Source organism: Mustela nivalis (genome assembly GCF_964662115.1).
Source record: "Mustela nivalis genome assembly, chromosome: 10".
Classification (NCBI taxonomy): Eukaryota; Metazoa; Chordata; class Mammalia; order Carnivora; family Mustelidae; genus Mustela; species Mustela nivalis.
This window is the reverse complement of record NC_139029.1, coordinates 32,189,064-32,205,730: the sequence shown is the minus strand read 5'-3', so window position 1 is coordinate 32,205,730 and position 16,667 is coordinate 32,189,064. Positions and strand designations below refer to the sequence as shown.

Genomic DNA, 16,667 nt, shown 5'->3' with positions numbered 1-16,667 from the left:
GAAGGCTGCTCTCCTTCCCCATCACATGTCACCAGACTCTTGCTAGACAGAAGCCTGGCCCGGAGCACTCCATCTGCAGCCCAGAGTCGCCCGCCAGCCACCACTCTGGCTCTGGTAGGTGTCATTAAGAAGGAAAGTAAGCCAGCCAGGTTGGCGAGGCCTGCCAGGTGGGAGCTCCCTAGGGAAGTTCTGAGCTGAAATCTTGGACTCAAAAGAAGAAACGGGTTGTCATTCCTGTGGGGGTCCTGGCCAGCCTCTCTGGCCAGCCTCTCTCCCCTCAGGGCAGATTCATCCCCGGCCCAACCCCGGAGCCCCCAAAGGCAAAGCTCCGACCAGTTTACTGGAGGTGGACTAATGTTTCAGGTGCTTCTAGGACGCCCTCCTCCCCCCATGCCTTGCAGGTTTTGAAAATCACTGATGGGTGAGACACAGTCCCTGCCCTTGAGAAGCGCCCCCCCTGGGCGGGTGTCGGGGGAAGAGAAGTAAAGGCAGGATGCTACTGGATAGGCCAGTAAGAGCAAGGGGTCTGGGGGCCCTGAGGATGCAGAGGAAGACTGCTTGGCCCCGTGGAGGGGAGATGGGGGTAGCGAAGAACCCTATAGGAGCTGGTTCTCCTCCCGAGTCTGTGTGGGGATGGACCAGTGGGAAGGGCAAGAGGGAACATCCAGAGCGGTGGCTCAGAGGCTGTGTAGGGATCTTGGCTACTCCATGTGGTTGGGTGGGAGGGGGCTAGACAGCGGAAGTGAGGGAGGACCCGGCAGGGAACATTCCCTGTCGGAGCTCAGCCTGCTCCGTGAAGAGACCCCCACTCTCCACCTCTCACCTCCTTTATCCCCCATGGCCTGCTCCCTTCCCTGCTCACTGAAGACTTTTGGGTGCCCACTCAGTTCTTGAGCTGGAACTGGGGGTGGTGACAGAGGGCCCTGTCATGTCCCAGGGTGCTTTGACCTTCGTCTCACCTGGGCCTCAGCTACCCACACTTCGGTCCACCGCCGGAATGGGGTCATGTCTGCAGCCCGAAAACTCAGGCCCTGCTCTCGGCGATCTCCCTGGGGAACCCCAGGTACCAGGCACAGCTCTCCAGCTCACCACGCTCCCCCGCCCCCTCCCCAACCCTGTCCGGATTCCTCCACTGTCTTCCAGGCTCTCTGGCCTGGACCTGCTGGCTGCTCATCAGAGGACCTGTGTTGTCTTAAACCCCCAGCCGGGCAGCAGGGTGGCTCCCCGTCTTCCTCACTCCCATTCCTGCTCTCTGAGCCCTGCTGTGGATGAATGCCACCCGAATTCAGCCAGAATTCAGGTAAAAACCTCAGCTGCATGCTCAGCTACACACCTGCCAGTCGTCTTCTGCGTCACTCCCTCCCTCCCTCCGTTCAAGACTCCTTTCACACCTTCCTGACTCCCCTGCCCCCTCACTTGCAGGGTGCCATCTGCTGCAATTTCACGCGGAAAAGGCGGCCATCTGGCTCTTCTCCGTTTTCTCTCCATCTTGGGAAACTAGATATTTTGGCAAACCAAACTGCTTGAACATTCTCTGACTTGGCTCTGCCTGTGTGCCTTTGCCTCCTGCATTTCCCTGTCTCCTGTTCATTCTAGCTTCCATTCCCACCCACCCCCACTCCCGGGCCACCTTAGCTCCTGCAAGTCTCCTCTGACCCCTCCGGGAGGTCTGCGTCCCCCTGCTCTCTCCTGGGCACACCTCTCCGAGGATCCTTCTGTGGGACTGACTCCTTCACATGCCTGAAAAAACAGGCCCGGGTCTTTATTTCTCTTGGTCACCCAGCACTCAAGCTGGTAAACCAGTAAGATACCATCTGGGTTTGTTAAATCCGTGAAGGAATGATTTCATCTCGAAAGACACAAGAAATGGCTAAAGGGATTCAGGCAACCGCCTGTCCCATTGTTCAGAGCCCTTGTTCCTCTCTTTCTCCTACTGGTGTCTCCTAAAAAGGCCTTGCTGGACCTTAAGGCTTGAAGGTACAATTAGGATAGAACAGCAGATATGAACTTAGTCTGTCCACAGAATTTCAGTCCCTAAAGCTGAGCACCTCCCAGGTCCTTAGGTCCCCTGGTCTAGAGGGCAAGAAATGGTAAAAGAGCAGAACCCAAGGTCAAATGCATGTGTGTTGAAAGTGGGGGACAGAAGGGAAAGGGGGCGAGGCCAGCACTCCCACGGCTATCTGGGCCGGTCACAGGCCAGGCCTGCAGGATGCATCGTGAAAGGGAGGCACAGGTCCGCTTCTGGTGAGTACCTCTTCTAGAAGGGTGGTCTTTTCCTGCAGTTTGGCCTCATAAAACTCAGTCAGCTCCTCTAGGGCCTGGCTCTTGGTCTCATCGTTATCCCGAAGCTGTTTTTCATATTCTTCCTGCATCCTCTGGGACTTGAGCTGCAATTCCTGGTACTTCTCATATTCTAGAAGCAACTTTTGGTTGTTGCAACATTCTGGAGGGAAGCAAGGATGGTTATTTCACGTGGGACAGGAGCACGACCTTAGGGTCCCCTGGGAGCCTCTGAGATCTCCCACCTGCTGCCATTAGCAGCTAAGGGCAGGCGCCACCAAAGCTGTGATGCCAATGCCTGCCCAGCTGCCTCACCTGCCCACACCCCATCAGCTCGTCGGGCAACCAAACTCTGCTGCGGTGTCGGCTAGGCAGAAGGTTTCCAGGAAGGGGCAGAGGGCTATGTGGGGACTCAGGTCCAAGAAGAATGTCTTGAATATGCAAAAGAGTTATCAGCACCCCTGTTATACAGAAGAGTAAACTGAGGCTCAGTGAGGTTAGATGACTCCCCAGAGCACCCAATGTGTTTGGTGAGTCTGGGACTCATGGCAGCCTATCAGGCTCCAGACCTGCACTCTTCTGTATCTCCTACAGGCATGCAGTAAGTGCTTAATACATGTTTAACGAATGAGCAAATACACAGGAGTAAAAACCACAGTGAGGTCCAGGGCATAAATGCAGCCTGTGGACAGATAAAGCCAGATTACCTGGGACTTCTCTGGGGTTCCGGGGGACTCTCAGACTTTTGTCCCCACCAGAGCCCATGGCCTCTACCTGGGGACTCACCCAGGTCCTGCAGCTCTCGGCTCTGTTTGTCTAGCAGGTCCTCAATGCGTTCCCGATGGGACACATCCTGCTTTTCTTTTTCTGTTCTTAAAACCTAAAACACAGAGTCCACCGTTCTCATTCCCACACATCTGCTGAAAGCAGCCCTAAGGCAAGAACACATTTTATAAGCGTTTGTTCGCTCACAAACATTCCTCAAGCCCTTATTTTGCACCAAGCATTGTTCCATGAGCAACAAGCAAGCTATCACTTTTTATTTATATTATATTCTGCTCTGAAAGTTCTAGACTTTCTCTATTTATATCCTGTCTACTAAATGGGTCTTGTCAATGATGAGTTCAGTTTTGGACATGTAGCAGATGGATTTTGGGGTGGAAGAAAGTAAAGACTCATTTGAATTCTCTGTTGTCTGCACATTGCTGTCAACTAACTTCTTGGATGTGCTAATGTGTCAGCTTCTAAGGGGTGTTTTCTTTAATAGGGCAGGAAAGCTCCTTGCAGGCAGAGGGGCCACCCCCAGGAATACCTTTGTGCTTAGTTTATGGAAGGCCCCACAGCAATGTCTGTTGACTAAAGGAACAAAATAATAAAACTAACAGCCAGGGGCTTTTTTTTTTACCCCCTGGTTGGTCAAATTCTCTGACCCGTGGAGATAACATAAAAGCACAGTTACTCTCCGAGTCAAAATTTGGGGGTTTTGGATGAAGGGCAGGACCAATTTGTGGAGAATAAGGGAATTATTCTGGAGAGTCCTGGATCAAATCTTACTGCAGGAGGACCATTTAGACTAATTTTGTTCAATCCTGAACAACAATCCTGAAATCAGTGTTTGGTAGCTCTTCTCTTCCTATCCTCTGTTTTTCTTATGACCTTATCATTCTGTTTTTAAATAAGTTTCTCTTGATCATGAAGATAATATAGTCTCATTGTAGAGAATTTGCAAAAATACAAAAAAGCATAGAGAACAAAATTTAAATAATCCATAATCCCAACTTCCAGAGGAAATCCTGTTGCTAGCTATTTTCTTACTAACTGGTCTATGTGTGTTTATTTTACTTGATTAATACCGTTTGCTATAGAGAGTTATAAATTCTGCTTTATTCCACCTGGCACTTTGCTGGAAGCATCTCTGATGATAGCAGCTCTGCTGAAAAACCACACATTATCATATGGTTCACCTTCCGAGTGTAGCTTGGATAGCCTACGCCACTTCCATCTTGAGTAAATTGAAAACATCTTGTTATTTGTGGTTGTTGGCTGAGTCTCTCAAACACACCTGGTTTTTCGTTTTCAAGGACTCCATTTCCTGGAGGAACTTATCTGTTAGCTCCTTAATCTTCTCAGAGTAGTTCATGTCTTTCAGTCGAAGCTGATACTCGTTCTCCATTTTTAATTCTTCCACACGAGTCTTCAGCTCCAACATAATCTGAGCCTTTGGGGGAAGGACACCAGAATCAAGAACATTCACAGTGGGGGGGGGCGCGAATCGGAAGAGTTAACCTGGTGGCCTTGAGCTCTCTTGAGATCTGCAGCTCCGCCCAACCTCAAACTCATGAGTCTCCACTGCACCTTGTCATCTTTTCCCCGCAAGACACCCGGGCTAAAAACTAGAAGACATAGGAGTTTCTTTCTCTGCCCTCACAACATCCATACAGTGAGCCCCTCTGGGCGCCAGGCACGACACTAACAACTCTCTCCTCTTCAGATCTGCGTAAATGCCACCTGCTTGGTGAGGTCTACTGGGACCACACTAGGTATTATTCCTGCGGCCCTTCCCTTCCCATTTCTGGCACTCATGACCCTCTGCTCTACATTACTATTTTCTTAGATCTAGGCACTTTCCAATGCAATTAGGGTTTGATTTTGTTTATTGTCTTTTGTCTTCTTCCCCCATTAGAATTTAAGCTCGAGGAAGGCTCAGCTCTTTGCTGGCTTGGTATACTGATATATACAAGTGTACCAAACACACAGTAGGTACCTAAAGAACATGTGTTGAACTAGGATGCCTGCCCCATGGAACTTACTACTGAGGAAGCCAAATAACATCATTACAAATTCCGATAGGTGCCCAGAGCCGGGTGGTTCCCCAGGACTGTCAGTGTGCCCCTCTCAACGTCTATCATGCCTCTTCTGGCCTCACTATCCTCACTTTAACTGAGGTCCTAACTCTTCCTGCCTTGCTGGTTCCTATGTCTAGGGACTTCTTCTTTCAATCTGTTGTATTCACTGATGCCAAAGTTTTCTAAAAATACTGTGAGACAAACACCCTTCCTTTCCTGAAAAAGGTAATGCTAATGACAGAGAGGGTGAGATCACAGGTGTTTTCCTCTCACTCATCCATGATGACCCCTCACTCTCAGCCGTGCGTCTCTATCTCATCTATTTTGGTTCATCTCCCCGCCCCCACCCCCCACTGCAGACCACTAGAGAAGAAGGAATGTGTTATGCACATTTCGGCAATCCCTGCCAGTAGACAAGTGTGGACCTGGCACACAGGAGAGACTGATTGAGATGAGGAGTGGAAAACAAATTGCTTGGGCAAAGTTGGGGGTGAGAGTGTGGATGTCTGGTCAGGGAACTGCATGTGATGTGGAATGGGTGGGAGGCAGAGGGACAGGAGGCCTAGACCGGTTCAGACCATCAAGGTCCTTGCCAGCCATGATAAGCATTTAGGATTTTCTCCTAGAGGGCCTCTGAAGGTCCTGTTCAACCTGATTAAGTTAATTTGGTCTTAGAAAGGCCTCTCTGGTGGCAGTGTGTAGCTCGGGCTAGATTTAAACATGAAGGCAGAGGGATTAGGTGTGTGTGTGTGTGTGTGGGAGGTACTTCACAGTCCAGTGGAATAAAGAGATTCAAGAGCAAGATTTTAGAGGCACCTGGGTGGCTCAGTTGGCTAAGTGGCTGCCTTCGGCTCAGGTCATGATCCCAGGGTCCTGGGATTGAGTCCCACGTTGGGCTCCCTGCTCTTTGGGGATCCTGCTTCTCCCTCTCCAACACCCCCTCTCCCCTGCCGCCACTTGTTCTCTCTCTCTCTTAGATAAATAAATAAAATATTTTTTTTTTTTAAAAAGAGCAAGATTTTAGGGAATGTGGTGTCTGACTGGGAGTGGGGTGGAGGGGACAGCTCCTTGGAAGAGCGCCCCCTGCAGGTTGCACTTGGACTCTCTTGCTTCACCGCTTTATCCTGGGTGCCTAGCCCAGGACCAGCAACATACCTCTAAATGAATGTTTATCAGATGAGGCGGTCTCCCTGGGGTCTGCCTTGGACTGGTGGGATACATTTATTGATGGGAGTGCTGGCTTTGGGCTCACCTCACCGCCCTTCCTCAGTCTGTTCTCCCCCTAGCTGCAGAGGTGGCTTTCTACGATGCAAATCTCATCAAGTCATTCCCTGACTTAGATCTTTCAGTGGGTCCTTAGGAACAATGTCCAAAGTCTAAACCGTGGTGTAAAAGGCCTCCACAATCCCCTTCCAGCTCCAGCTCCACACATGCTCTCTTCTCTGGCCCCACCTAGCCAGGAGAGTCTTCCCCAGAGCACCTCTCTCATCCTTTTGCACACTCATCCCTTGGTGTGGAGGACCCTTTTCCATCTGTTCCTAAAGGCTCCATCCAAGGCTCACTTCCTCTAGCACCACCTGGCCTGGGTCAAGGTCCCTTCCCCTGTAACCCCAGAGCATCGTTCCTTCATAACACCTGTAACACACTTAATTTTCCTTTTTCATTTTACCGGTACCTCTTCCCAGGCTACAAGCTAAAGGCCCCTGCATATCTTTCACTTCTGGCACCCCAGACCTTAGTATAGTGTCTGGTATGTAACAGACCCCTCTGTGAGTACTAGTTGGATGGCTGGATGAATGAATGAATGACAGAATGAGTAGGTAAATCATGTCCTGAGAGACAGTTACATAGAAAAAAAAAAAAAGAGAGCTGGGAATTCTGGAAAATGTGACTTTTATTTTAAATTTTATTTTTTAAGATTTTTTATTTTATTTTTTAAAAAGATTTTATTTATTTATTTAACAGAGAGAGACACAGCAAGAGAGGGAACACAAACAGGGGGAATGGGAGAGGGAGAAGCAGGCTCCTCGCAGAGCAGGGAGCCCGATGCGGGGCTCGATCCCAGGATCCTGGGGGTCATGACCTGAGCTGAAGGCAGACGCTTAACAACTGAGCCACCCAGGTGTCTCTAATTTTTATTTCTTAAACAAGAGTTATTTATTTGAGAGAGAGAAAGAGTAAGCATACGCAAGTGTGGGGGAGGGGGAGGGGGAGAGAACATCCAAGCAGACTCCCACTGAGTGCGCCCGACGTGGGGCTCGATCTCACGACACTGAGATCAAGACCTGAGCCCAAACCAAGAGCTGGATGCTTAACTGACCAAGCCATGAAGGCACCCCCAGAAATGTGAGAGAGGGTTGGGAGGGAGCTGGGAAGGACAGAGAGGCTCACAGGGAATAAGAGCGCAGTCTCACAGATACAGAGAGAAAAGGAGCACCAGGAAGTGAGCAGAACATACACTAGTCATTTCCGGCTTGGCAGCAGTTTGGCCAGGCCAAGCTGGGGGTTGGGTCGGGAGTCAGCCCAGACACCTCAGGCCTTTGGCACAGCCTAGAGTCTCCCAGTTGCTCTTTTCCTCTACCCTCTGGGAGGAATGGGGGAGAAAACAGAAGAAAGAAGAGGAGGAGACACACTTGCCTGCCTGCCGTAGGGCAGAGCCTGACTGTCATAGGCCCTCCCTCATCCTTTCCTCCCACTTTGCCTTTCTTGCAGAAAGTTCCAGGGAGCTCTTGTAGAGATCTCTGGAAATGTCTGGGTCTTATCATCCTGTTTGGGGGCCATTTCTGCATGGTGGTTCTGATGGTTTTACTCATCTCTACTTGACTGAGTTTCCTGATCACAGGGCCCAGGCCTTTTTATACACGCATCCCCAGTACCTAGCAAACAGCGGGTATTCAGTAGATGCCCTTGAGATTCTGGATGAACAGCAATGAATGCATAGCTCTGCCATTCTCTGTAAGCCTTGTGAGTTTCCCATCCCTTTGGTGTCTCCCTTAGGGAGCATGGTGCAGAGCTAGCTGTCCACTCAAAACTCTCAAAACACATCTTCCCAGAGTGTTTAATGCATTCCCAGGAGGGAAGGGACTTTGGGGGTAGTGATTAAGAGAGTAGGGTTGAGATTAAATATGGAGCAGAACTCTAATCCTACTACATGTCACTTAATTTCTCCAAAGTCACCTCTTGAAACATGGGGAGAATAGGATCTTTCTCACAGAGATAATGTAACATTTAAACAAGAAAACACTTGTAATTAGTACAGTGCCTGGTTCGTGGGAAATCTAAAAAAAAAAAAAAAATGCTGGCTATCATTATTTTTATTATTAAAAAGCCTGGGTTTCAGGGCTGTTTTATAAATACTTCATTTTTTTTTTTAAATAAAGGCAGCTCCCCTAAGCAGTTATTAAGTTTCACAGATACAACTGGCACATTTAGCCAGTTGTCAGTTCAATTCTGCAAATATTTACGACCCTCTTCCACATGTCTAGCAAGGGCTAGAAACTAAGGGTCACACAAGAGAACGACTTGTCATGGTTCCCGCTCTCCAAGAGTGGGAGGAGGAAAGCTGGTTCACAGGCTAGAAGTACAGCAGAGTAGGAGTCAGGATGACCAGGGGGCAGGATGGCACGCAGGGGTGAGGGTGGAAAGAGATCCAACCACAGGGAGGAGAGAGGCATGGCGGTGTGGGTTGGAAATACGCAGGGAGCAGGGAGCGTGGGACTCAGCACAGGGCACTGGGTGCAGCCAAGTGTGTGGGGCCTTGAATGCTGATCCTGGGGGTTTGGACACAGACTGCTAAGGAACTTCCACATCCCTCTTCATTCGATCTGGTTCTTACCTTCTCTTCCATGTCTGTTTTAGTAACAAGCACCTCTTCGGCAAAGCCCACTTCCCTCTCACGCTTGATTCCCCGACCATCCTTATCAAAGACCTTCCAGGTAAACAGGCAGCCATCCTCGGCAACGGTCAGCAGGAACTGGTCATCAAACGTGAGCGACATCTGAGGAGAAAAAGAGTTTAGAGAGGAAGCTTTCAGAGGTCATGGATGACCAGAACTGACCTGGTTATTTGCACAGTTAACTGTTCAGGCAACCCCGAGTGGGCACAGCCTCACGGGCAGGAAGACTGGATCCTGGGTAAGAAGAAGACATGGAGCTCTCACAAGCTTCTGTTAACAAAGAGAGGAAGCAAGACTGTGTTTATGTCCTCTGTGGATTTGGAATCTTAAGAGTTAACTATTACCTGGATTATAAAAAGAACTCTCAAAACAGTAAAAAAACCAAACAATCCAACTAGAAGGTGGGCCAAAAATATGGGGACATTTTACCATAGAGGGTATACAGACAGCACATGAAAAGATGTTCAACATTATTAGCCACTAGAGAAATGCATATTAAAACTAGGGGGAGATAGGACTACACGCCTGTTAGAACAGCTGAAATAAAAATAGTGACAATGCTAAAAGCTGGCAATGATGTGGAGAAACTGGATCTTGCATGCATTGCTGGTGGGAGTGGAAGAAACTTGGCAGTTTCTTAAAAAATGAAATATAAACATATCCTATGATCCAGCAATCGTTCCCCCAGGTGTTTATCTTGAGAAATGACGGTCCACCCAAAAGCTTTTTATGATGGGTCATAGAAGCTTTATTTGTAATAGCCCAAAACTAGGAAAAATGAACTATCCTACAACAGGTAGATGGCTAAACAAATTATGGGGCATCTGGGCCATGGAATGCTACTCAGGAGTAAGGAGAAATGAAGTACTGATACGTGAAATAACTCAATGGAGCTCGGGGGTATTGTGCTGGGCAAGAAAAGCCACTATCAAAAGCTCATATATTGTATGATCCCATTTATATAAAATTCTCAAAATGACAAATGATGGAAATGGAGAACCAAGGAGTGTTTGCGAAGGACTTGGGGGGGGGCAGCTGATGGGGGCAGGGGTCACTTGCAAGGGCAGCACGAGGGGGCTCTCTGTGGCCATGGAGTTCTTGTGTATCCTGACTGCAGTGCTGGAGACAGGAATCTAAGGCACGTGATAAAATGACATGGAAACACACACGCATATTGTACCAATGTCAGTGGTACGATACCATTCTTCTTCTGTTGTGTGATTCACTTCCACAATATCGCCCCAATAGGTATGACAGATGCACTTAATTGGGGCAAAGTGGGAGGGGGTGCCCAGGCCTCTATGCTCTCTTTAAATTTCCTGTGACTCCATAATTATACCCAAATAAAAAGTGAAGGCCGAAGAATCAACGACGAAAAAGGCCTTCTCAACAATCAGCGCATGTGTTGAGAACCTTACAAATGGCAATGCTCTTCTACTCATCACCTCTGTCTACCAGCTCAGCCTTTGGGATGATCAGAGACACCCACAGGATTCTGTGGAGCAGCATAGTGGGTAGAGTTCATAAGATCATCAAATGCCCAGTTGTAAGAAAAGAAGTAAGTAAGTTATGTCCATCATTTGACAGGATATATGTGTGGTTACTAACATCATGTCTTGCAGGAACATCTAATTATATGAAAAAATGCTTATAATAGCATTAAGTAAAAAAAAAAAAAAGCAGGCTACAAAAGAGTATATACAGTATACTCTCAATGTATTTAAAATGCATACAAAATGTAACAAAAGAGTAAGGGAAAATGCATCAAAATATTAATGATGATATTATTAAGAGGATTTTTCTTTTTTTAGAGAGAAAAAGAGCATGAACATGTGAGAGAGGGTGAGGGACAGGCAGAGGGAGAGAAAGAATCTCAAGCAGGCTCCACACCCAGCTTGGAGCCCTTCGGAGGCCTAACATCATGACCTGAGCTGACATCCAGAGTCAGATGCCCAACCACCTGAGTCATGCAGGCGCCTTAGGAGGAATTTTATTTCTAAAATAAACATGCATTATTTTTATAACAGCAAAATAAGTACCTTATCCACAAAACTTCATACTTATGAAGAGAAGAGGGGGATTTTTAAATTTACTTTGAGTGCAAGACTCAAGGTCAGTACAAGAATGTTCCAGTTGATAATGAAAAATCCTTTCTTTAAGTCAATCAGAGAATGATTATCATATGATCTCATTGATACGAGGAATTTGAGAAACAGGACAGAGGATCATAGGGGAAGGGAGGGAAAAATGAAACAAGATGAAACTGGAGAGGGAGACAAACCAAGAGACTCTTAATCTCAGGAAACAAACTGAGGGCTGCTGGAGTGGAGGGGGATGGGAGGGATGGCCATGGCTGGGTGATGGACACTGGGGAGGGTATGTGCTATGGTGAGCGCTGTGAATTGTGTAAGACTGATGAATCATAGACCTGTACCCCTGAAGCAAATAATATATTATAGGTTAATTTAAAAAATTCCTTTCTTAATAAGGACATTATCTGCAGGCAAGCCAGTATAGAGTTTGGGACAAACTTCAAAGCCTTAGTTAGGTATTAGAGTTGTTGGAGGGACAATTTACAAATATGTGCTCACAGTATTGCCCCAGGAAAGGTCTTTTGTACCTTCTGGCAGTGGCAGGGGCTCATCTCCCGGGCTTTGGCTCTTTTTAAGTCCAAGGCACTTCCTTGGAAGAGGAAACCTGTGTGCCACGACCAGCACTCAGCAGATGGGAGATCTGGGTGGCATGCCTACAGCATCTCTTAAATGGCCCATTATCAGGCACAATATTATGGGGAGCAACGTTGTACAAGATTCTTTAGGTCTCTTTCTGATTATTTCCTAGAATATATTCCTGGGAGTAGTTTAAATAAAGAATATTAGTAACCAATCAATGTTCACGGAATGGGAGGTTGGATGAATAAAGAAGGAGAGAGGAATAAGGGGAGAAAAGCCACCAGGGAGGTGGAAGGGATGAAGAAGGTATGTGGAGGGCAGGATCAGATGGATCCAGCAAGGGCTAGTTCTGGGCATGGGCCCCTGAGCAGAGGAACCCTACTTACCTTGGTGATGGGACCTGCATGGGCCTGGTACTCATTGAATTCTTTCTGCAGAGGCAGTGGGTACTTCATCGCGCGAATGGTCCCCACCGAGGTGCCCACAAACATCATCCGCCCGGAGTGCGAGATGACAATGGCCGTGTAGATGACATCAATTGCTGAAATCTCTCGAAGGACCTGCGGAGACACAGATGGCTCTGCTCAGGGTGAGGGGCTGAGCCATACCCTCAGGGTGTCCCTCCTTCCTCACCTCCTCACTAGCACCATTTGATGGCTTTCACATTTTGTAACTCATTCAATCCTCCCCAAAACCCTCTGAGGTAGTTGCTGTAGCCCAAGCCCCAGGGCCCGCGAGTAATTTGCCTCGATTCACCCACCGAGCCTGTGGCAGTCAGGCCCCTAATCTGGCCCCAGTGTCTCTGCTCTTGACTGCTGGGCCACCTTGCATCTCAAATTCAGAACCGGATGTGGGTCCTACAGTTATTCAGCAATTACCAGTGTCTCCTACATAAAGGAAACCCTACCAGCAGGGAACTCGTTCAATTCTTCACTTGCTCATTTACTCACCTCCCCATCTAGCCACCCAACTGCCCATCCCCCCTCCCACCAAACACTTGTTGAATGTTTGCACGGATCACACAGCTAGCAGGGATCCCAAGAGGCGGCAACAGTAGGTCTGCCCTGCAGGGGCTTTGCTCTGGTGCAGCACTGGAAAAGCCACCACACAATTAGGACTAAGCTACTCAGGGGCACAATAAACAGAACCCCTCCTCTCAGCTGTGTTCTAGTCATGGGGGAACCCATCTCAGGTCAGTTTGCTGCAGTGGTATCTGTGCACTTGCCCAGGCACCAGCACCGGGATGGGGACAAGCACTGGAGAGAAGCTGGAGAAGCCAACAAAGGTCAGCTGTTGCTGGACGCCCAGAGAAGTACACAGCCACATTTGTACAAAGAATCTCCTTTGTTGAGCTCCTCTCTCCTCCCTCAACTCTTTGGAGCCGAATGAGGTAGTTCCTAAAATTCAGAGTTTGAGGGTTTCAAACAAATAGGGTGGCAAGCTGAGGCAACAGCGGGAACTATAGTTCTGTTTCTACCCCAGGGTAAGAATGTAGTTTAGAGATGCTGTTGACCTGCGGGCTTGGATGGTGGAAGAGACCTTAATGGCCAGCCAGCAAAACGGAAGCGGAAAGGGGCCCCACAGTTTCACCCAGTCAGGTAGGGTGCTGGGCAGGAAATGCCAGGAGTAACAGTGACTGAGCTGACCCAATAGGCACGAGGGGCTGGACATTATAAGGAGAAGGGACCCTGTTCTCATGAGCCCTCTTCCCATCACTCTTCCTGCAGCCCACACAGAGGCTACCTTCTGCAGACCAATGCAGCAGCCGGGAGGGAGGCCCAGGCCGACTCACCGAAGAGTCTGCAATCTCCTTGAGGGTCTGGTCTGATCCAACTGCAAAGATAATTTTGGAATCAGGGGAGACAGTAACACAGTTGTAGCTGCAGGACTTCAGCACACATTCTGTCTCTCTCTTTCCAGAGGACAGATTCCATTCATATACGGCACCATCTGTGCCGCAGGAAATCAGTTTGCTGTCATCCGCGTTCCACACAATTGAACGAACCTATAGGGATGAAGATAAACCCTGTTAAAAATCTGCATGCACGCGCACACGCACGCGAACACACACACAGACACACACACCCCTCCTTTGGGAAAGGAGGATGCATGCCTCACGTGTTCCACCAGACTGAGGCAGCATGTCCTTTCCTGGTACATGCCCTTCAGCAAGCACAAAACTGACTTTATTTGGAACACAGCAGAAAGAAGTCCACCCTCTGGGCGTTGTCTAAAATCATGGAGATATTGGTGGAAAGCAATTTAGAGAAGGCTGTTCAGTCCACGATATAAGCAAAATAGCAGAGCATAAGAATTATTTTATAGAACAAGGGAAAGAGACGGACAGGAAGAGCCCTTCTGCAATCACAGAGACAACTCTGGGGGTCGGGAGGGCTGTGTGCATGGGCTCAGCCACACCAGCTCAAGAGTTGTCAGAGCAGGATGTGGGGAAAACTGGAAAGCGTCTTCTAAGCTGCATGGGGACCCGTTAACACAGGGCAGAAGCCTCACTGGCACAAGGGGTTTAAACATAACATCTGACCTAACGCTAACTGAATAATAATCATCTCTGGTCCGCGGCATCTCCCAGGAAGCCAGGCTTAGAGATAAAAATCACACTTATTCCTGGCAGTCTGGAAGACTGTATGCATGACTAAAGCTGTACTCTCTTGGGTGCAATCACAGAGAGAACCTCCAAACTACTAGTCAGTCTCTGGCTGAACAAGGAACAAAAAATGTGAACTCCGTGCACTGTGACAGCCTCCTGGCCACACAAATCCAACAGTAAAGGGTAAAAAGCTAACTGGCTCAGGGAGCTAAGCCCAGTCTGTGACTCCTAAGTGACTCACGTCAGCCCAGGGGCAGTCCCTAGGTAGCCAGAAGGAATGATAAAAGAAGAAAAAAAAATCTGAGCAGAGACATCAAGGCTGCACACTGCAGGGGAAGGAAAGACTTCTCAGAATTAGTTTAGCCAGGTCACTAAACAAAGACACATCTTTCTAGGCTTTCCCTGTTGTCATATTTGTAATTCCCTTCTCCAGCAGTGAGAGACGTGCCTCCTATTATCTTCAGTATGTTTGCTTATTTTCTCAATCTCCTCCTAAGTGACCTACATCCTGACCCACTGGCCACTTCTTTTGGTATTTCCAGGACTCCTACCCCTGTCAGGCACATCCTTGACCACTTCTTTAGCTCCCTCTCCACCTTTGAAATTGCATTCTGTTTGTTACTATTATGTAAAAATACACTTGAAAAAATATAGGGACATGATTTCCAACAGTATTCCTAGATTCACCAATTTTAATAGTTTATTTTCAGATAAATTCTTTGAGCTTCCTACATACTCAATCATGTCATCTATGATGATTTATTTATTTATTTCCAATTTTTATGCCTTTTATTTTGCTATGGTCTGAATATTTGTGTCTCTTACCTCCCATCCCACCTCCCCCATGGTTCATATGTTGATTAGTGCACTTAGGAAAGAGGCCCCAAAGGGCTAGGTCACCCCTTCCACCCTGTGAGGACATGAGAAATCTACAGCCAGGAAGAGAGCCCTCACCTACCCATGCTGGCACCTGGATTTTGGACTTCCCACCCTCCAAACAGTGAGAGAAATTTTCTATAGTTTATGAGCTACCAGTCTGTGCTATTTTGTTATAGCAGGCTCATGGACTAACACATATTTCCTTTTCTTGCCTTATTGCATTGGTTAGGACTCAGTACAAGGCTAACTGAAGGCATCATGTTTTGTTCTCTATCTCAGAAGGAATGCTTTCATAATTTTTTGATCAAGTGGGCATTTGTTGTAGGTTTTCTTAAATATCTTGCATAAGATTTTTAAGAATTTAAAAAAAGATTTTATTTATTTGACAGAGAGAGAGAGAGTGAGAGCGTACACAAGCAGGGGGAGCAGCAGAGGGAGAGGGAAAAGCAGGGTTCCTGCTGGGCTGGGAGCCCGATGAAGGGCTCGATCCCAGGACCCGGGAATCATGACCTGAACCAAAGGCAGATGTTTAACTGACTGAGCCACCCAGGTGCTCCTTGTATAAGATTTTTAGTAAGTAAAAGGAGACGTTCCATTATTTTTTAGTTTTTAAGTGTTGTTTTTAAAATCATAAATGGATATTAAATGTTATCAATTTTTATTGTATCTGGACTTATGGAGATAATAAGGATGAAAAATCACGTTTATGTCAATGTGGTATAGTATATTAATTGATCTTAAGTTGTAAAACAACCTTGTATTGCTGGAATAAATCCAACTTGGTCATTCTGTATTATCCTTTTTATATGTTGATGGATTGGTTTAATAATATTTTGTTTAGGATGTTTTTATGTTCATGAAAAAGACTGGCTGGCCCTTTCTTGTGATGTCTTTGGCAGGTTTTGGTATCGTGATTATGCAGGCCTCATAAAACAATATTGGGAAGTATTTGCTCTTTTTTCTCTTCTTGGTAAGAGTTTCTTCAATATTAGCATCATTCTTCATGAACAGACACTTCTCTAAAGAAGACATACAAATGGCTAACAGACACATGAAAAAATGTTCATATATCATTAGCCATCAAGGAGATTCAAATCAAAACCATATTGAGATACCATCTTACACCAGTTAGAATGGCCAAAATTAACAAGACAGTAAATAACAAGTATTGTTCCCACTGTTGGTGGGAATGCAAGTTGGTGCAGCCACTTTGGAAGACAGTGTGGAGATTCCTTAAGAAATTAAAAACAGACCCTATGACCCTGCAATTGCACTACTGGGTATTACCCCAAAGATACAGATGTAGTGAAAAGAAGGGCCATCTGTACCCCAGTGTTCACAGCAACAATGGCCACAGTCACCAACTGTGGAAAGAACCAAGATGCCCTTTAACAGACGAATGAATAAAAAAGATATGGTCCACATATACAATGGAATATTACTCAGCCATCAGAAAGGATGAATACCCAACTTTTGTATCAACATGG

The 16,667-nt window shown here is 47.2% G+C and overlaps 1 protein-coding gene and 1 long non-coding RNA gene across 5 annotated transcripts in view; one reads left to right on the top strand and one right to left on the bottom strand.

Annotated features, from left to right (window-relative positions):
• LOC309842662 overlaps positions 1-9,061 on the top strand; it is a 40,059-nt gene extending 30,998 nt beyond the window's left edge. Inside the window, exons 3-4 of the long non-coding RNA XR_014299722.1 lie at positions 1,144-1,300; positions 8,985-9,061. This is a non-coding gene — a long non-coding RNA (uncharacterized lncRNA). The remainder of the gene's footprint in view (positions 1-1,143; positions 1,301-8,984) is intronic.
• Positions 1-16,667, bottom strand: part of CFAP57 (cilia and flagella associated protein 57) — a 69,989-nt gene that overhangs the window by 28,727 nt on the left and 24,595 nt on the right. For all 4 annotated transcript variants that reach the window (XR_014299717.1, XM_082687164.1, XM_082687165.1 and 1 more), the window contains 6 exons: positions 13,486-13,698; positions 12,080-12,253; positions 8,962-9,123; positions 4,343-4,498; positions 3,067-3,160; positions 2,253-2,443 (listed from right to left, as the gene is read on the bottom strand). Coding sequence is in view for 3 of the 4 variants with exons in the window: in XM_082687164.1 (XP_082543290.1) it covers positions 2,253-2,443; positions 3,067-3,160; positions 4,343-4,498; positions 8,962-9,123; positions 12,080-12,253; positions 13,486-13,698 (990 nt within the window). In the remaining variant the exon portion in view is untranslated. The remainder of the gene's footprint in view (positions 1-2,252; positions 2,444-3,066; positions 3,161-4,342; positions 4,499-8,961; positions 9,124-12,079; positions 12,254-13,485; positions 13,699-16,667) is intronic.